At 41.5% G+C, this 22,737-nt stretch overlaps 1 protein-coding gene across 1 annotated transcript in view; it reads right to left on the bottom strand.

Moving 5' to 3' along the window:
• Positions 1-22,737, bottom strand: part of LOC139538905 (potassium/sodium hyperpolarization-activated cyclic nucleotide-gated channel 1) — a 145,760-nt gene that overhangs the window by 9,154 nt on the left and 113,869 nt on the right. Inside the window, exons 6-7 of the mRNA XM_071341472.1 lie at positions 17,971-18,211; positions 12,132-12,296 (exon numbers count right to left, since the gene is read on the bottom strand). Of these exons, the coding sequence (XP_071197573.1) occupies positions 12,132-12,296; positions 17,971-18,211 (406 nt within the window). The remainder of the gene's footprint in view (positions 1-12,131; positions 12,297-17,970; positions 18,212-22,737) is intronic.

The following is a 22,737-nucleotide window of genomic DNA, read 5'->3' as shown; positions in this document are numbered from 1 at the left end:
TGAGTTCACACCTTGGCTATACATTCAGTAGGACAACAGTTAGCTATGCACGACAGAATACACACTGGAAGGATTCAACCACCACTAATACAAATATTTCAACACAGTCCTTAAAACTATAGGTCCCAACTACTAAAACATATTTCTTTAATGACAGTTTAGTTTAGTGACATGAAGTTCCCACAATAAAAATAAAATTGCAACTCAAAGTCGTCAGTGTTTATTCAGTTCTTCTTATTTTTTTATATTCAAAAGCTTTTTTATGTTTGACAAATGAATTTCTTTAGTATGTTAATTTTAAAAGAATGGAATAGCTCTAGTCCCCCTGCCTGCTGGCTATGAATGAAGAGAAGTGTAAAGATTTATTTCTAGGATGTATTTGTTTTGGAGTGTTGACCTTTTTCTCACGATTGCTGAGAAAGTCTCTTGGTTAGTAAGGATGACAGAGTAAGATTCTGGAACTGCTGGCAGCTTTAACAAAGGCTCATCAATCTTTTAAACAGAGACGTTTTCTTTTCCTCTGTGTGCTGCTAATGGTGCTAAGACCTTACAACCTTCCCTATTCAAGGATGCAGACATTTCATACTGGCAGGTATGTCTATAACACTGGACTTTTATTTTTACGAGTCTCTTCGCTGATAGAGAGCACATCATAAAGCACATATCTGCAAGTTAGGCAGATGTATAGTGGCTACATAGTACCAGGTTAAGCAGATGTATAGTTGGTACATAGTACCAGGTTAAATAGATGTATAGTTGGTACATAGTACCAGGTTAAGTAGATGTATAGTTGGTACATAGTACCAGGTTAAGTAGATGTATAGTTGGTACATAGTACCAGGTTAAGTAGATGTATAGTTGGTACATAGTACCAGGTTAAGTAGATGTATAGTTGGTACATAGTACCAGGTTAAGTAGATGTATAGTTGGTACATAGTACCAGGTTAAATAGATGTATAGTTGGTACATAGTACCAGGTTAAATAGATGTATAGTTGGTACATAGTACCAGGTTAAGCAGATGTATAGTTGGTACATAGTACCAGGTTAAATAGATGTATAGTTGGTACATAGTACCAGGTTAAGTAGATGTATAGTTGGTACATAGTACCAGGTTAAATAGATGTATAGTTGGTACATAGTACCAGGTTAAGTAGATGTATAGTTGGTACATAGTACCAGGTTAAATAGATGTATAGTTGGTACATAGTACCAGGATAAATAGATGTATAGGTGGTACATAGTACCAGGTTAAATAGATGTATAGTTGGTACATAGTATCAGGTTAAGTAGATGTATAGTTGGTACATAGTACAAGGTTAAATAGATGTATAGTTGGTACAGGAACTTTTCAAAGCAGCTATTTAGAAGAATAAATAATGTGACGTTAAAATACAGTAATTCACATATTGAAAATTAAAGGTGGATTTTAACAGTTTTCCCCTTTTTCAGGGAACATTTTGACTAAATACTATATTTTGGTATTCCATTTAATCTAAAGTAAGCCTTTTCGAAATGTTATCCTTTACAAAATACAGTGCTAGTGGCATTTTCATTACGCCCATATCCTGTACAGCCTCTCTGTTGACATATGGTCAGCTGTACAGACGGCCGGGTCAACGGCAGGGCAAAGGCAAATTGTTTGTGGCAGGCAGACCTATCCATAAGGACAGGATGTTAACATTCGTAGCTTTGTGTGAAAGAGAAGAAAGTGTCAAGGGGATCAATGGATTCCTTCGTAAAGGTAAGTGTTGGCTAGACATGTTCTGGCAAAATCCATCCCTAGGGGCTACGTCCCAAAAGGAACCCTATTCCCTTTATAGTGCACTTCCCATAGGGCTCTGGTCAAAAAGTTTATAGGTAATAAGGCACCATTTTGGGACGTAGCCCAAGTCTCTGTTATGCCACACATAATGCCTCACCAACCAGCACAAAGCAATGACCGTCAGGGCCAGCACTGGGATCAGCATTGGCAGGTGGATCAGGTGTGATTGATTCTGTCCTTAGACTGGGTAAGCTTTGTGTGAGAGACGATGAGTCCCTTATCAGTCATTCCAAGGAAGCCGATCAGTCATTGGCTTGGCTGTGATTCTCTTGGATGTGGACCAATGACAGCGCTGAACACTAGGGAAGTGGCTAGATGCTAACGCTAACACCAGACACTGACCGCAGGGTTACCATAGACTTACATGACATCAGTATACATTGCTGAACAGAATGCTTCACCATTAAACTCTGGATGGGGAGGAGCACAACACAGACATGTTATTGTTGAAACATGAGGCCATGGGATGGAGGAGTACCCTTGTAAGTCACGTACAGTATATTTACAGTACCGTACAGTCAAATCTCACACAGCTCAGTAATGCTTTGACACTGATCAAATGGAAGCTGAGGTCTGTGGAGATAATGTATTGGTGCATAATATAGTGATATTATGCAGTAAGACAAATAGGTTTAACCACTACCGTTAAACAAAGGGAATTAGACATGGAAATGACTAGAAACGTGGACTGCACTGACAGTGGAGGGATACAGTGAAGACTTTGAGCCACAAGAACACACTTGTTTTTCAATGGTTTCCTGTTCTTAAGTGTATTAATTATAGGTCATCAGGTGTGTTTAAACGTGTAGATTTACAGTAGATCTACTGTTTAAACACTGCTTAAACGTTACACTTTGAATACCCATATTTGTGTTACATTTTCTCTTTCTCTACGTACTTGGTGTCTTTTTAGATGTCACTTCCCAGTTAATATTGAAGTGAATAGGTGTTGTTTATTAAAGATGACCCTTCATTGTCTGTATACATGAACCTTACTGAAATGTCATGATTCAAACTGAAATGTGGCTATTTCACAAAGCATTTTGTATTGTGCTGTATTGAACTAATGGTATGGTGACAAACTGGTTGAATAATGTTGTTTCCACTTCATTTCAACAACAAAAAAACATGGATGATGTTGAATCAACATGGAAAACGAATTGGATTTGCCCAAAGTCATTAACATAAGGGAATTTCATATTTTTTTCACCCAACTTATATGACATTGGATTTATTTATTTTTTTTACATTGAATTCACGTTAGTTGACAACTCAACCAAATGTATATCAAAAGTAGATGTTAAAACGACGTCTGTGCCAAGTAAGAACTGTCAATCCTGGAGGTGAGGGCCCAAGGGGAAATAAACACCACACCAATTAAGACGTGAACGATTTAAAACAAACTGAAACAAAAGGCGGTTAACAGAATGAACAACAATCAGAACAATAGAAGACATTAATGCTGGTTCTAACCAACAAAGGAAAGAAACACAAGGATCTTCTTATCTCTGTGTGGTGGCAAACTTTTAATTACTTTTGAACATAAAAATAAAAACCCAGAAACCTTCGCTGGTAGCTGGTATCAAGAAAACAAACTTGAGTTGTTTCAATAAGTAAAGAAACATTCCTGTTGCATCCCATTTGAAAAGCTACTTTTCCCCTTAGTGCCGCTATGCTGATGAGATGTGTAGAGAAATAGTACACTAAACTATGCCTATATATTAATGCTCATTAACTTTATTTAGACTGTGGCTCTTAATCAATTAGGAGATGAATGATTACTGACCATAAGGCTGGTTAAATGTATACTCTGGGCTTTCACACATTTGATTGGTTATCTAACCGACTAGTCCGTGCAGGTAAATCCCTGCCCATGGTAATTACTGAGAAGGGACGTAACAGAACAGTGAGGCGTTTACAGAGCAGTACACAGAGCTCAAAAACCTCACCAGGTGGTTGCTTGGTGTGACGTCAGCCCAAACTCTAAAAATAGGAAAAGCATAAAGCTGCTTAGGTTTTCTCTCATGTCACTCTAACCTTTGTACTTAAACAAAGACAACGATAAGCTCAACAAATACACTGTAGTCGTTTTCACAATTATTCAATTTTTTTCAACAAAAACAAGGCTCCATCACAAAATTCACAATTCATGTCAAACTGGAATAAGCTTGAAGTGTAATAATTCTGAAATAATGAAAAACATTATTTTTTTTTTAAACAGATGAAAATGTATTCCTAAACTCAGCAATATCGGTTTATTTGCATTGATAGAATCCAAGTACTTTCAAAATGCCTACAGAAACAATATATCATGAAACATTCAATCAATATTCTTCTTTCTTTTAGTTACCTCTGTCAAATTACTACTTAGAAAATGACCTGTATGTCGACAACAAAGATTACGTTAAACCTACTGTGAGGAACCTTCGTCTAACTTTAGGTATCTTTTCAATGGAGGAAGGAATTCACCTTGTGAATGAATGTAACACTGTGAGTTCATGTTCTGAAAAAGGTACCTGAGAACAAATTAATTTGAGTGCGTCTGGTTCATTTCCCCTGGCTGTGCGAATATTGACATTGGAATAAAGTGTTTACCTGCTGCCTATTCGTCGGCCAGGACACTCTTGAAAACGAGATGTGCTCATCTCAAGAGGGACTCCTGGTCAAATCATTTTTTAGATAGAGATACAGTCAATTGTGCAACATGTTATTTGTTTCAAATGCATGGTTCTTTTTTTTTTTTTAAAGAACCAACCAGACAAGCACTTGCAGTCCAAGTCCATAAATAAACGAGACATCCAGCACTCATCATGACATTGTATTTTCCCTTGTATGAGACAAACCCCCCTTTTTTTTAAATCCAAATTAACAAATTCATTTCATAACACTTACTGATTTAGGATAAGTGTTTTTTAACAGCCGGCAGCCAGATCTTGTATTGAAACGGAATATAATGTGACACATCTGTTGGTTGTTTCCAAAAGCCAACCTTATTCTCTAGTGAAAAGGGCAAATGTAAATCACGACCACCACAGAGGTCAAAAGGGCATACGTTTCAGAGGGTAGTGTGGACAGAATCTACAGGGCAATGGAACTGATGTACAGTACTATAGCCAGTTGGTCAAAGCTATGAGAGGAATCATTCACATTTCCAGAAGAAGGTACATTCAGCGCTATGACAACATACCATATTCGCCTAATAGGCACTGTGGACTATTCATTTGCTCTGATTGGTCTATCCCAACCATGTTTTATCGATTGATTGATTGACTTGCCTGTCACAATAGTATTGCAATGTTGAGTCAACACAAGGGGTGCAAAGCAATTCAATGACAACATGCCTGAGACACAAACAAAGATACCAACTCAAACTCAATAAACCAACAAAGAAGAAACAAACAAACATACCAGCTCAAACTCAATAAACCAACAAAGAAGAAACAAACACATACCAACTCAAACTCAATAAACCAAGAAAGAAGAAACAAACAAACATACCAGCTCAAACTCAATAAACCAACAAAGAAGAAACAAACACATACCAACTCAAACTCAATAAACCAACAAAGAAGAAACAAACACATACCAACTTAAACTCAATAAACCAACAAAGAAGAAACAAACAAACATACCAACTCAAACTCAATAAACCAACAAAGAAGAAACAAACAAACATACCAACTCAAACTCAATAAATCAACAAAGAAGAAACAAACAAACATACCAACTCAAACTCAATAAATCAACAAAGAAGAAACAAACAAACATACCAACTCAAACTCAATAAACCAACAAAGAAGAAACAAACAAACATACCAACTCAAACTCAATAAACCAACAAAGAAGAAACAAACAAACATACCAGCTCAAACTCAATAAATCAACAAAGAAGAAACAAACAAACATACCAACTCAAACTCAATAAACCAACAAAGAAGAAACAAACAAACATACCAACTCAAACTCAATAAATCAACAAAGAAGAAACAAACAAACATACCAACTCAAACTCATTAAACCAACAAACATACCAGCTCAAACTCAATAAACCAACAAAGAAGAAACAAACAAACATACCAACTCAAACTCAATAAACCAACAAAGAAGAAACAAACAAACATACCAACTCAAACTCAATAAACCAACAAACATACCAGCTCAAACTCAATAAACCAACAAAGAAGAAACAAACAAACATACCAACTCAAACTCAATAAACCAACAAAGAAGAAACAAACAAACATACCAACTCAAACTCAATAAATCAACAAAGAAGAAACAAACAAACATACCAACTCAAACTCAATAAACCAACAAAGAAGAAACAAACAAACATACCAACTCAAACTCAATAAACCAACAAAGAAGAAACAAACAAACATACCAACTCAAACTCAATAAACCAACAAAGAAGAAACAAACAAACATACCAACTCAAACTCAATAAACCAACAAACATACCAGCTCAAACTCAATAAACCAACAAAGAAGAAACAAACAAACATACCAACTCAAACTCAATAAACCAACAAAGAAGAAACAAACAAACATACCAACTCAAACTCAATAAACCAACAAAGAAGAAACAAACACATACCAGCTCAAACTCAATAAACCAACAAAGAAGAAACAAACAAACATACCAACTCAAACTCAATAAACCAACAAAGAAGAAAAAGAAACATACCAACTCAAACTCAATAAACCAACAAAGAAGAAACAAACAAACATACCAGCTCAAACTCAATAAATCAACAAAGAAGAAAAAATAACATACCAACTCAAACTCAATAAACCAACAAAGAAGAAAAAGAAACATACCAACTCAAACTCAATAAACCAAGAAAGAAGAAAAAACAAACAAACAGGAAATAAATACAAACCACAAGCTTAATCCAGGTTTGAGCCAACATTTGCACGCTATCGTTCTGCAAATTCCACTTGTTTTTATAAAAATCTTCTCACAGTATCTGTTATATTTAAAAGACACTGGGTACCTGTACACAAAAAACTCTCCTCATATCGCCCCTTTTTGGTAATAGTTGTTGATAGTATGATAAAGTGCCTGAGCAAAATGAAAGTTTGTTATAGATAGAATTCACAATAACTTTCTGCTATTATTTATCAAATGTTTGGCCATGCAATTCAAACAAATGTCCCAGAGTTCCAGTTGAATACCCTCACCATACTTTATCCATGTGGTGATAAATATCCCCAACCACTCCTATCCAATTCCTATATTCCTACGGTAATGATCCATGACTCTTTAATGCTTTACGCTCATAGTTTCAAACTACCGGTTATTTGAATAACATTAGAATATTTGTTGATGTCATGTCATAATTGTAATGTTAACTGTAACATGCCATAAAGGATGTTTAGTAAGTAATCTTAAGATTTATACTTGATCTATTCTTTTACAGAGAATTGGACGACTCCTTTAAAAAAAATCTAATTAGAATTGAATATTTGAAACAGCTAATGTTTATTTTAAATAATCTCCTTATAAGTTATTTTAAGTTATATGTTTCTCATTGGTTCAAACCAGGTGGGCCAAGTCTGGCTAAAATCCTTCAAGAAAGTGAACATTTTAAAGCAGAAAGTAATTGAAGAGAGGGCTAGGGATTAAATGGGGGCAAAATAATGTGTACATTATAAAAGTAGACCTCGCATGGAGAAACAAACAATTCTGACATCCCTACTAAGCTCACTTCAAAATGAAGCTTATCTATGCAGAAACCAAAAGTTGAGAAATAATATTGCTGATTTCTAAAACGTTGCATACGACATCAGTTAACTTCGAAACTTCTGTCAAAATGTGAGACCTGACAAAAAGGCACTTGTAACGTAATAAATATATCTTACCAAGCCACCTGCTGTATTCTGTCCTTTAATAAAGATAAAAGATTATAGACTTTTCATGGAAACATAATGGCCGTCTTAGGACAAAGAGTACATACAGTACACACAATATGAAAAGGGTGCTTTCTCAATACGGATGCATTACCTATATGCATTACTAGTGCAATATTCTACAAGCATTAGATGCTATATGCTTTCTTCTCCTTATGAGTGTGTGGCCATGATGAAATGTGAATTTTATAGGCAACCTCTCCAGATAAATATCAGACAATATTTGTAGCATCAAAGCAGCCAATTGAGGAGAAACAGTTTAACCAGATTATATCAGAATATTTCCCAAATATTAATATAGTACAAATCTAGTACATTATGAGCATAATTATTTAAAAGGGAGAAGTTATTTAGGAAAAACAGCATAAAAAAAGATGCCCTGGTTGAATTACATACATGTGCCCCTTTTTTCAGTCATTATAATAATTCTGTTTCTATCTGATTAATTGATTATCTTTCTTTATGACTTTAGTTAAATTGCCACTAATAACGGCAAAGTGTGTCTATGTTTCTCTAACAAATGAAAGGAACATGGCTTGGCAGGAACCAGAGTGAGAGGTGAAGGAACTGGCCGTGTACAGTAGCTAGGGTTACAACATTTAGTAGATTCCACAAATTGTCCAAGTTTTCCAGAAATCCAGGTTGGAGGATTCTCATATCTCCTGATTATTCCCTCCTGATTCCAGGAATATCCCATCCGAGATTACTACAAAGCTGGGGAATTTTGGGAAAGTTGCAAGACGCTAAAGGGGAGTCATATAATGTCTACAAGCCGTGCCTGTCAAGCCGGATCAAGCCAGGTCAAGCCTGGTCAAACCTGGTCAAGCCTGGTCAAGCCTGGTCCAACTTGGTCAAGCCTGGTTAACTTTGAGGCCTCTGGCTCCCTGCCCTCCCTCCCTGGTGTCACATGCCCAGCTCAGGGCCTCTGTTTGGGGGCCAGGCCAGTCTATGGCTGCTCTGGCTGGGCTGGTCCTTGGGACGGGGTCGGGGTGCTGCTCATACCCAGGTGTGCAGGTGAATGGAGACGGAGGCACATGCAGATGAATTATAGCTTCCATCCACTCGCCAGAAGGGGTTCCAGTTGGGGGTCAACACCAAACCAAAGAAGGGATGGAACTGACACCCTCCTGGACAGACAGATCTGACACCCTCCAGGACAGACAGATCTGACACCCTCCAGGACAGAAATATCGGACACCCTCCTGGACAGACAGATCTGACACCCTCCTGGACAGACATATCTGACACCCTCCTGGACAGACAGATCTGACACCCTCCTGGACAGACAGATCTGTAGTGCTGAGCGATTAACCAAAATGTTTTGTTGTTGTTGGTTATTAAACAACGAATTGACCGACGTTGGTTCAATTACTGGAATTCCATTTAGTTAGTTTTTTTGTGAGCCCAATCATTCACCAGAGAAATCTGAGAAATCAAGTCAAGAATTATGTGGAATTCTGGGCTGAAGGGGTGTAGTTTTCATTAAGCAAATATACAACCTTGTTCAGCGCAGAAACTTGGTAATTAACTACAATGACCATAATCCATTGTGCCAGTTTTGTCCGGCTCAGAGACATATCAGCGAGGAAGAGGCTAAGCGAGAGGTTTCATTCTCGCCAAAATCTGTCCAAAATAACGCAATGCTTTTCTATGGACTTACTTTGGACCTAAGCTTGTCGCCTGCCTTCCCGTCTTTGGGACAACAACTCCTATTGTTAGGGTGAAGACACGAGCATCTCCTCATTAAATACAGATCTCTGAACGGATACACTTTTACACCTGCTAAGTTAGGTTAGATACCCACAGACCACATAGACAGCATGAGAGAGGAATGTACACAACGACGAGAAAGAGAGAGAGGGACAGAGACAGTTCATGAAAGTATACCTTATCTATTTTGAAGAACTAGAAAAATGATGTTGTCAGACAGCTCTGCAGCATACCTCGGCAGGCTAGCTAAATAGGATGACTGAAGACAGTACAGTATGGGGAGCACATAACATTAGATGGTCTGGCTGGCTGCTACCGTCGGAGCAGAGATGAGATGACGACTTTAAGGAATGAAAAAATAATAAAGAAATTAAATTAAAACTAAGTAATAAAAACACAACTGAAATAATTTACTAGTTCATAGTGATTTCTATTGATGTCTACCCAATGTGGACCTGACCGAGACAATGGAATATTTTCAATGTTTTGGCAATTGAATGTTCTCTAATTTTGTCTTTGGAATTTCCATTAAAAAGCTCTAAAATCAATGTAACGTCATTATTTCATAATGCATTTAATGCAAAAAAATAAATACCAAAACCGAAATCGAAAATCGTGATAATTTTTAAATAATCGAACCGAAACCGAACAGACCTCAAAAAGCACCAATCGCTCAGCAATTACAAATCTCACACCCTCCTGGACAGACAGATCTGACACTCTCCCAGACAGACAGATCTCACACCCTCCTGGACAGACAGATCTGACACCCTCCTGGACAGACAGATCTGACACCCTCCTGGACAGACAGATCTGACACCCTCCTGGACAGACAGATCTGACACTCTCCCAGACAGACAGATCTCACACTCTCCCAGACAGACAGATCTCACACCCTCCTGGACAGACAGATCTGACACTCTCCCAGACAGACAGATCTGACACTCTCCCAGACAGACAGATCTGACACCCTCCTGGACAGACAGATCTGACACTCTCCCAGACAGACAGATCTCACACCCTCCTGGACAGACAGATCTGACACTCTCCCAGACAGACAGATCTCACACCCTCCTGGACAGACAGATCTGACACTCTCCCAGACAGACAGATCTTACACCCTCCTGGACAGACAGATCTGACACTCTCCCAGACAGACAGATCTCACACCCTCCTGGACAGACAGATCTGACACTCTCCCAGACAGACAGATCTCACACCCTCCTGGACAGACAGATCTCACACCCTCCTGGACAGACAGATCTGACACTCTCCCAGACAGACAGATCTGACACCCTCCTGGACAGACAGATCTGACACTCTCCCAGACAGACAGATCTGACACTCTCCCAGACAGACAGATCTGACACCCTCCTGGACAGACAGATCTGACACTCTCCCAGACAGACAGATCTGACACTCTCCCAGACAGACAGATCTGGCACCCTCCTGGACAGACAGATCTGACACTCTCCCAGACAGACAGATCTGACACCCTCCTGGACAGACAGATCTGACACTCTCCCAGACAGACAGATCTCACACCCTCCTGGACAGACAGATCTGACACTCTCCCAGACAGACAGATCTCACACCCTCCTGGACAGACAGGTCTGACACCCTCCTGGACAGACAGATCTGAAACTCTCCCAGACAGACATATCTCACACCCTCCTGGACAGACAGATCTGACACTCTCCCAGACAGACAGATCTCACACCCTCCTGGACAGACAGATCTGACACTCTCCCAGACAGACAGATCTCACACTCTCCCAGACAGACAGATCTGACACCCTCCTGGACAGACAGATCTCACACTCTCCCAGACAGACAGATCTGACACCCTCCTGGACAGACAGATCTGACACTCTCCCAGACAGACATATCTGACACTCTCATGGACAGACAGATCTCACACCCTCCTGGACAGACAGATCTGACACTCTCCCAGACAGACAGATCTCACACCCTCCTGGACAGACAGATCTGACACTCTCCCAGACAGACAGATCTCACACTCTCCCAGACAGACAGATCTGACACCCTCCTGGACAGACAGATCTGACACTCTCCCAGACAGACAGATCTGACACTCTCCCGGACAGACAGATCTCACACCCTCCTGGACAGACAGATCTCACACTCTCCCAGACAGACAGATCTGACACTCTCCCGGACAGACAGATCTCACACCCTCCTGGACAGACAGATCTCACACCCTCCTGGACAGACAGATCTGACACTCTCCCAGACAGACAGATCTGACACTCTCCCGGACAGACAGATCTCACACCCTCCTGGACAGACAGATCTGACACTCTCCCGGACAGACAGATCTGACACCGTCTCGGATTGACAGCGACATGCGCTGCCTTCCATTTATTAATAACACAAAACTATCAACGTTACACATGTAAACAATTATTGTAAAGATATGTTATCAATGTAAAACATTTTATAAAATGAAGTTAACTTGATGGAAAGAGAGAAGGAAAGCGCATACAGGCCATGCATCACCATGGCAGGCAGGCAGACAGACAGACAGACCGACAGACACAGTGCTGTGAAGGAGGGCAAACACTATGAAGACAGTCACATACACATGGCACGGCACAGGCAGGCCATGACAGTGCACCAATCCCCACAGTAGAGTAGCAACACAAGGCATGGTCACGGTCTTACCGATGCGGTCCAAGCGGTCGATGGCTACGGTCTCGAAAGCGCGGCGCATCATAGGGTACTCTTCTAACACCTCGTTGAAGTGATCCACGGAGAGGGAGAAGAGACGGCAGTAGGTGTCAGCGCGAACGCTCGCCGTGCGTCTTCCCTTCGTCAGGAGACAGATCTCTGCAGAAACAATACAACAACAAAAAACACACACGATAAGACTCTGGCTTTGTGATGTCACTGAAATAATGTCATATTTCTGTTCTGTCCTTCTGGTCATGACAGAAGGACACATCCATACACTTTCAAAAGCCCTGCAGTTATATTTTGCAGGGAGACCATGGGTCGGGTATCCTATATTTATCTCATCACTACTGGGTGTGAGTACACTCTTTCTAAGCACTTTCTGTTTCGGTCTCTATGCTGTCTAAGGCTTGATGGCCAAAAATGCGCACATCCATTGTCAGTAATACATTATTTGCGAGTGTTGCAGATCTTTGACAGACACACAGGGAGGGAGGGAAGCGAATGGAGTGGAAAAATTACAGCCCTAACGAAGATCAGCTCTAACCCAACCTGAGGTGTAGAACCTCCAACATGGGACAAATGACCATATAAATGAAGAATGAAGTCCAAGGTACAGCTGGATCTAATGCACGCAGCCTTCACCGCTGCATTGTCACTAAAGCAGTGGCGAGTCAATTCATCACGTTGTCACTTTGAGCTAATGATTCTGAAATGTCAGTGTATGTCCAGGCCCGGGCTGCTGCTGCTGCTGCTGCTACTGCTGTCTAGCATAGGCATGTACAGTACAGAGAGTCAACTGTATAGACACAGTGATTCTTGAGCAGACATCCTGAGCATCCTATTCCTTAGGGCTCTGCTCAAAAGTAACATATTATATAGGAAATAGGATGCTATTTGGGACACACTACCATACCATACCCCCTCCGTCTCTATAATCGGTTCACACTAAAAATAATGAGCTAGCTTAAAGAAATACACTGAACAGAGAGAGAGAGCAGAGATAGAGCAAAGAGAGACAGCAGAGAGAGAGAGCAGAGAGAGAGAGAGAGAGAGCAGAGATAGAGAGCAGAGATAGAGCAGAGATAGAGAGCAGAGAGAGAGCAGAGAGAGAGCAAAGAGAGAGCAGAGTTAAAGCAAAGAGAGAGAGAGAGCAGAGAGAGAGCAGAGAGAGAGCAGTTAAAGCAAAGAGAGAGACAGCAGAGAGAGAGAGAGAGCAGAGATAGAGCAGAGAGAGACAGCAGAGAGAGAGCAGTTAAAGCAAAGAGAGAGACAGCAGAGAGAGCAGAGAGAGAGCAGTTAAAGCAAAGAGAGAGACAGCAGAGAGAGAGAGAGAGCAGAGATAGAGCAGAGAAAGACAGCAGAGAGAGAGCAGTTAAAGCAAAGAGAGAGACAGCAGAGAGAGAGAGAGCAGAGATAGAGCAGAGATAGAGCAGAGAGTTGGAAATACATTGCAGCAGAGAGCAGAGAGAAAGTTGGTTGCAGCTGTAGTTAATTGTATTATCTGACAGGTGGCAACCCAGAGGAAAGGAGGAAGGTTAGCAGTTAGATGCCTGAGTTGGCGAGAAATTAGAAGGTGTTTCTGTCACTCTCACAAATTAGTGGACAATCAGTTAGCTTAGCTCTCCTGTCCTCTGCGTGCTTCCCAAATAGCACCCTACTACCTATACAGTACAATACTTTTGACAAGGGCCCATAGGGTTCAGGTCAAAAGTATTGCACTAGGAATAGGGTGCCATTTGGGACTCAGATTCTCTCTCCTTCAGTGTGGGAACAGAGCCTGTGCACCCAGCACTGTACAGTAGTTATCTGGACTACAAGCTGATCTGGGTTTACATACTATTAGAAATCATGTCAAATACTTTATTTAGGCTTGATTGAGCTTGACTGGCACAATGGAACCAATAAAATAGTCACAAGGAGTGTAAACTACAACTCACGCCCATCTGGCACTCCTGTTAGGCTAGAGCAAACGCTCAACAGATTTGAAAGGTTTCAAATAGTATCTGAACCCAGATCTGGTTGGGATGGGGTATAGCCACCCAGCCTTGAGGCGCAGACATCTGGACAACCTTGGAAGTGTGAGACCTGGGAAAGTGTGATTAGCACGCCAACTCTAGCTAGTTTGTCGGTACGACAGAGTGATTAGCATGCTAACTCTAGCTAGTTTGTCGGTACGACAGAGTGATTAGCATGCTAACTCTAGCTAGTTTGTCGGTACAACAGTGTGATTTGCACGCTAACTCTAGCTAGTTTTTCGGTAATACAGAGTGATTAGCATGCTAACTCTAGCTAGTTTTTCGGTACGACAGAGTGATTAGCATGCTAACTCTAGCTAGTTTTTCGGTACGACAGTGTGATTTGCACGCTAACTCTAGCTAGTTTTTCGGTACGACAGAGTGATTAGCATGCTAACTCTAGCTAGTTTTTCGGTACGACAGTGATTTGCACGCTAACTCTAGCTAGTTTGTCAGTACGACAGAAAGTCAGACTCAGGAGTGATTAGCATAGCGTTCCTGGTTAGTATTCCATATTAGTGTTGGTTAGATTTACTTTTAGCATGCTAATACTATCCAGTAGCATTGGGCGTAGCTAGCCGGCTTGCATCAGTGCTATGGCCAGGTCCTCTGTCTGTCTTTGGCTAGATCTGGGGCTATGTTATGCTGCTTGATAATGTGGTTCAGTGGAGGGGAAGTAGTGAGGCTCCTGACTGGACCAGCTGCTCTCAAGTCAGCTCACTTCCTAATGCCATACTTATGCAACGACCAACAGAGGGGGGGGGGGGGGGGGGTATCACTACCCACCAGATGGGCAGCAGGCCGGAGCAGGTGGCTGGCATCAGCATAGCGTGGCAAAATGACGGGCTACACACACACACACACACACACACACACACACACACACACACACACACACACACACACACACACACACACACACACACATACACACACACACACACACCCTTCATGCTGCCTCAAAAAGAGTGGAGGCTCTGTTTCATTTCAATTTGATTTATATTCCCGTTTGGGGCTTACAGTGCACACCACCATCACACACAGCATGCTGCAACTAAACACAATTCACTGGTGACAGGAAATAACCCCAGGAAATAAATATATAGGATATGTCCCAAATAGCACCCTATTCCCTATATTAGTCTAGGTCAAAAGTAGTACACTATATAGGGAATAGGGTTCAATAGGGATCTGGTCAAAAGTAGTGCACTATATAGGGAATAGAGTTCTATAGGGCTCTGGTCAAAAGTAGTGCACTATATAGGGAATAGAGTTCCATAGGGTACTGGTCAAAAGTAGTGCACTATATAGGGAATAGGGTTCTATAGGGCTCTGGTCAAAAGTAGTACACTTTATAGGGAAGAGGGTTCCATAGGGATCTGGTCAAAAGTAGTGCACTATATAGGGAATAGAGTTCTATAGGGCTCTGGTCAAAAGTAGCACACTTTATAGGGAAGAGGGTACCATTTGGGACACAGACATAGTGTGCAGAGCAGGAGCAGGACAATTATAATATGCACAAAACAATCCCTAGAGGGAGCCTCTAACTGTCCCCTCGCTGTGACCCGTTTGGATTACAGCCTTCATTTGCCCCCTGGTTCACCTTCCAAAGTCACTGGTCTCTAGGTTGCCACGAGTTTTGCTCATAAAAAGCTCAGGCACCTCTCACTGCAACTACTTCTACTATTCGTCTCTGTCACCTGGCTGCCCTGCCAACTGCTATAAAACAATTGTTGTGTAGAATAGAATAAAATAGAATAAATACTTTATTGTCCATTGGGTTAGAATGGAAATGTGTCTTTTACCTTTTCCCCACAGGTGTGTATGAGCTGCCTGAGAGGACCAGAAAATCATAAAATACTGTGGAGTGTACCTGTGAAATGGTCTCTATAAAATACTGTAGAGTACCTGTGAAATGGTCTCTATAAAATACTGTAGAGTGTACCTGCGTAATCGTCTATAAAATATGGGGGCGTTCGAAGTAGGCTATCAGAGTTGAATGACACATTAGTGAATATTAGGCAGTCACAACAAAAACTATATAACGTCGGACAGCTTCTTTAAATTCATTCATTTGGAACTTCTTTTTATAAGATGTCTTTAATAAATCTTAACAGAGTTACCTGAACAAGTTTGTGCAATCACAATTATACCCCCTGCAGCTTGATCTGACAGAGATACACAGTGTGTAGTTAATCACTATTGACCAACTGCTGTTAAATCCAATTACAGCGGGACTCATTCATTATACCCTCCTATAGGACCCGATCTTAAGTTTCTAGTTACTCCCCTTGGTCCAATATGTCCTAATCAGATGCAGCCCTGTCTACTAGAGTTAGGGTTAACCCTACTGTCTACTAGAGTTAGTGTTAACCCTACTGTCTACTAGAGTTAGCGTTAACCCTACTGTCTACTAGAGTTAGCGTTAACCCTACTGTCTACTAGAGTTAGCGTTAACCCTACTGTCTACTAGAGTTAGCGTTAACTCTACTGTCTACTAGAGTTAGGGTTAACCCTACTGTCTACAGTGTTGCATTGACATAAAGGCTAAACAAAATCTGTGAAGTCATACTAGTGGATTAATCATTTAATTACAATACAGTACATTTGCTTATCTGACATGCATCAAAAGCAAGGTATGATTAAGTTTTTTGATTGCTTGGCTGTAGTTACCTATTTTTAATTCAATTAATAGTTTGGGCTAGAGGACCAACAGTATTAAATAATTAGATGTGAGGTTGTTCAGACAGCTGGGGCGTTTGAATGAAAAAAATCCTCCACTGATTTGTTTTTTGATTCACCGCTTTTTCCTCCCCAGACAGGCCATATCTATCTGGAAGATTGCACGAGGCATGCAAACCACACAGCCAGAAGATATTCTTAGAATCCTAAATCGTCTTTCTGTGGGAGGGGGTGAACTTGGATTAAATTAAAAATGTAACATCACATCCCTTTTCTAAGAAAAGTTCAAACATGCTTCTCTCTCTTTCATGACATAAATGAGACGCCTGAGAAAATGTGGCAATGTAAACAATTGCCTTTAAATTAATCATTCGATGGCATAATATTTGATAGTTCTATATAACGTGCTAGGGAGATGGGGGGATTACTTCCTCAATTATGCAAAAGGGACATTCTCAGTTGGCTGCTGCTGCAGAGCCCAAACGGAGCAGAGCAGATAGCCATGCAACCTTTGTTTGTCCTCTGGGTGCTCTGAGCCCTGATCCCGAGCTTGGCTTGTCTCCCCTTCAACCCCCTCTACCCCGCCTTCCACCACCCCATCCAGATGAATTTTATATCATTGGAGAAGCTAAATCCCATCCCCCCCCAAAAAAGGAATCTACATCGGCAGTGATGGGCCTTGACAAACATTGAAAGCAGAGGAACTGAAACTGGAGAGATACTGTTGACTGAATGTTGCATTCATATTCACTGTATACCCAGTGCTTAATATGTGTAAAAACAGGATATATAAATGGATGGAGTGGGTCTGAGTATGCATTTAAATGGGTTTGTCAGGGGCGGTTTAAGAAAATGCTCTCTTTTCATGTTTAAGCTTGGTACCTGTTTAAAACACTTTTGATCCCTATGGCTAACCTTACACTTTGGCTCTGTTGGTCAAATATCCATTTCCAATAGAGAAAAGGTACTGCAGGTAACCCACACACACACACACACACACACACACACACACACACACACACACACACACACACACACACACACACACACACACACACACACACACACACACACACACACACACACACACACACACACACACACACAAAGTCTTCATTTTCCCTACGTACCTCCAAAGTAAGAGCCATCAGTCAGCTTCATCTCTTTGTTAAGCTTGGTGATGACACTGGCCACGCCATGTTGGATGAAGTACATCTTCTTGCCCACGGTGCCCTCCCTGATGATGTAATCGTTGGGCTGGAACACCTCGAACTTCAGCTTGCTCAACATGCCCGTCACGAAGTTGGGGTCTGCGTTGGCGAACAGCGGCATGGTAGCCACCAGCTTCCGACAGTTGAAGTTCACAATTTCCTGGGGGAAAAAAGATAGAAAAATATAGTTTTAGATGTATTGTTCATAATAAATATTGTGAAAACTATAAGAAAGGCGTTTGACAAAAGTGTCCCTTTCTCTGATGGATATGAACGGTATCTGTCAATTAGGGCAAATTATTTTCCTGTCTTGACCCCCTGCTAGTCCTTGATTACATATAGCTGCTGTCAGGCTCGAACATCAGGGCAAATAAAAGTGGTGATAACGGATAGCCTTGGCGAGTTCTCCAATTACTTTTTGTTATTGGTTATATCAAATGCAATTTGTTATAATACTCTAATGGAACACGTCCAAGTTCAACATGCAATCTCAATATTCATCATGTCTCTGCATTGGAATGGATGTAATATGTACAAAAACACTTTTCATCACTCTTTGGGGTAACTTTTGGTGCTATTGTCTTTGATGATGATGACCATGACCTTAGTCTCTTCAGAAACAACAGGAGATTGTTTGTCATTCAGGGTTTGTTTGAGAATGGCTCTTCCAATATTTCAGTTTGGTGCTTGTCTAAAGAATAAGGAAAGTGGTACTCTAGAAAATGTGCAGAAACTTGTCTCTGATGATGATGATCTTGCCCTCAACAGAGGGCAATGATCTCTCTGGTTATCTCAGACAACAGCAGGAGATTGTTTCTTATATGGGGGTCTGTTAGTGTTTACTGAGCAGTGCCTGCCTGCCTCCACTCCTCTGTCTCTGTTGCCATGCAGACAGACTGACAGACAGAGCTTGGCCTTCACTGTTCCACTAACCGCTTACTCACTTCCTGTGAGAGATGATGACTCTCCAATGGAAGCATCTGAGCCAAGGATACATCAGCCAATCTCCTGTTCGGCTGAGTTTTGTGCTGCTCAGTACTGAGTCAACAGCAGCAGTGGGTTCTGACCTCAATCATGCACAACGATTAATGAATTAGATGCTCAGTATTCAGCCCGGCTTGGCCAGGATGGAGCCCCACTAGGGAAACAATCTTTAGACTTTATCTATTTAAAGCAGAAAACCTGTCCCGTGGCAGCGGTGCCTGGCTGTATAAATAGCTGCCTAGCTGCAATGAAACGATGTCCGACCAGCTGCAGAAATTGTCGAGATGAAACTTTAACTGTTTTCTCACCATAGGATGAACATCATCATCATCGCCCACCCACACTCTTCCCTGATACACTGCCTTCAGAAAGCATTCATACCCCATGACTTATTCCCACTGCTGGCTTGCTTCTGAAGCTAAGCAGGGTTGGTCCTGGTCAGTCCCTGGATGGGAGACCAAATGCTGCTGGAAGTGTTGTTGGAGGGCCAGTACGAGGCACCCTTTCCTCTGGTCTAAAAAATATCCCAAATGCCCCAGGGCAGTGATTGGGGACATTGGGTGCCATCTAATGGGACATTAAATGTGTGTCCTGACTCTCTGTGGTCACTAAAGATCCCATGGCACTTATTGTAAGAGTAGGGGTGTTAACCCCGGTGTCCTGGCTAAATTCCCAATCTGGTCCTCATACCATCATGGTCACCTAGTCATCCCCAGCTTACAATTTACTCATTCATCCCCCCTCCTCTCCCCTGTAACTATTCCCCAGGTCGTTGCTGTAAATGAGAATGTGTTCTCAGTCAACTTACCTGGTAAAATAAGGGTTAAATAAAAATAAAATTCCACATTTTGCTGTGTTACAGCCTGAATTCAAAATGGCTGAAATAGTTGTTTTCTTTACCCATCTACACCATACCCCATAATGACAAAGTGAAAACATGTTTTTAGATATGTTAGCACATTTTTCCTGTGCTTAGCTCCATTACATTTATTTTTTTATCCTTAAACACTCCCCAGACCTTAACGATTACAAGCATACCCATAACATGATGCAGCCACCAGTATGCTTGAAAATATGTATTGGATTTGCCCCAAACATAACATTTTGTATTCAGGACAAAAAGTGAATTGCTTTGCCCCCCCCCCCCCCCCTCCCATCTGTATTACTTTAGTGCCTTGTTGCAAACAGGATTCATGTTTTGGAAATGTTTTATTCTCTACAGGCTTCCTTCTTTTCACTCTGTCAATTAGGTTAGTATTGCGGAGTAACTAGAATGTTGTTGATCCTCCTAAGTTTTCTCCTATCACAGCCAATATACTGTACTCTGGAACTGTTGTAAAGTCACCATTGGCCTAATGGTGAAATCCCTGAGTGGTTTCCTTCCTTTCCGGCAACTTAGTTGGGAAGGATCTTTGTAGTGACTGGGTGTATTGATACACCATCCAAAGTGTAATTAATAAGTTCACCATGCTCAAAAGTATATTCAATGTCTGCGTTTATTTTATGTATTTTTCATCTACCAATAGGTGCCCTTATTTGCGAGGTATTGGACAACTTCCCTGGTCTTTGTGGTTAAATCTGTGTTTGAAATTCACCGCTCGACTGAGGGACCTTACAGATCATTTGTATGTGTGGGGTACAGAGATGAGGTAGTCATTCAAAAATCATGTTAAAAACTATTATTGCACACAGAGTGAGTCCATGCAACTTATTATGTGACTTGTTAAGCAAATGTTTACTCCTGAACTTAATTAGGCTTGCCATAGCAAAGAGGTCGAATACTTATTGACTCAAGACATTTCAGCTTTTCATTTATAATTAATTTGTAAAAATTCAGAAAAACATCATTCTACTTACATTATGGGGTATTGTGTGTAGGCCAGTGACACAACATCTAAATTGTATCCATTTTAAATTCAGGCTGTAACAACAAAATGTGGAAAAAGTCAAGGGGTGTGAATACTTTCTGAAGGCACTCTATGTCTGGTTGTCTCTGTTGTGCTGTGTGATGCCTGCTGTGATATACTGAGCTGAACATAGCTGAGCTGAGATTAACCTATCTGAGCTGAGCTGAGATTAACATAGCTGAGCTGAGATTAACCGATCTGAGCTGAGCTGAGATTAACATAGCTGAGCTGAGATTAGCCTATCTGAGTTGAGCTGAGATTAACCGATCTGAGCTAAACTGAGATTAACATAGCTGACCTGAATTTACCTGAGCTGAGATTAATCTATCTGAGCTGAGCTGAGATGAGCCTAGCTGAGCTGAGATGAACCCAGCTAAACTGAGCTGAGATTAACCTAGCTGAGCTGATTTTAACCTATCTGAGCTGAGATGAGATTAACCTATCTGACCTGAGATGAGATTAACCTATCTGAGCTGAGATTAATCTACCTGAGCTGAGATTAATCTATCTGAGCTGAGATTAATCTATCTGAGCTGAGATTAATCTATTTGATCTGAGATTAACCTATCTGAGCTGAGATTAATCTATCTGAGCTGAGATTAACCTATCTGAGCTGAGCTGTACTATGCTCTGTTCTGCTGGGATGGGATGAAATATGCATTCCTGTCCAGTTCAGTGCTCTGTGGATCTGTCTTGTTCTCAGTATTGTGGGCAAAACTGGGTTATCTGGGCTTCGCTTTACTGTGCTGTACAGACCTATGCTTGTGCTCTACTGTGTTAATGCTGCCATGTGCTCTACTGTGTTAATGCTGCCACGTGCTCTACTGTGTTAATGCTGCCATGTGCTCTACTGTGTTAATGCTGCCATGTGCTCTACTGTTGTTAATGCTGCCATGTGCTCTACTGTGTTAATGCTGCCATATGCTCTACTGTGTTAATGCTGTCATGTGCTCTACTGTGTTAATGCTGCCATATGCTCTACTGTGTTAATGCTGCCATATGCTCTACTGTGTTAATGCTGCCATGTGCTCTACTGTGTTAATGCTGCCATATGCTCTACTGTGTTAATGCTGCCATATGCTCTACTGTGTTAATGCTGTCATGTGCTCTACTGTGTTAATGCTGTCATGTGCTCTACTGTGTTAATGCTGCCATGTGCTCTACTGTTCTGTGTAGATATATGGTTTCCTGTGCTGTGATCTACAATACTGTGGAGATCTACCCTTTCCTGTGCTGGGCCAGGCAATACTGTGGAGATCTACCCTTTCCTGTGCTGGGCCAGGCAATACTGTGCTCCAATATGTCTCATTCTGGTTGGTGACTTAATGGGGTTACATGAGAGGCATAGGCAATTACATCCCTCCTCTTCTCTTCTCCCTCTGTCCCCTCTCCTCCCTCCTCTTCTCTTCTCCCTCTGTCCCCTCTCCTCCCTCCTCTTCTCTTCTCCCTCTGTCCCCTCTCTTCCCTCCTCTTCTCTTCTCCCTCTGTCCCCTCTCCTCCCTCCTCTTCTCTTCTCCCTCTGTCCCCTCTCCTCCCTCCTCTTCTCTTCTCCCTCTGTCCCCTCTCCTCCCTCCTCTTCTCTTCTCCCTCTGTCCCCTCTCCTCCCTCCTCTTCTCTTCTCCCTCTGTCCCCTCTCCTCCCTCCTCTTCTCTTCTCCCTCTGTCCCCTCTCCTCCCTCCTCTTCTCTTCTCCCTCTGTCCCCTCTCCTCCCTCCTCTTCTCTTCTCCCTCTGTCCCCTCTCCTCCCTCCTCTTCTCTTCTCCCTCTGTCCCCTCTCCTCCCTCCTCTTCTCTTCT

The sequence above is a fragment of the Salvelinus alpinus genome, chromosome 1, assembly GCF_045679555.1.
Source record: "Salvelinus alpinus chromosome 1, SLU_Salpinus.1, whole genome shotgun sequence".
NCBI lineage: Eukaryota > Metazoa > Chordata > Actinopteri > Salmoniformes > Salmonidae > Salvelinus > Salvelinus alpinus.
This window is presented reverse-complemented; position numbering and strand designations above follow the sequence as displayed.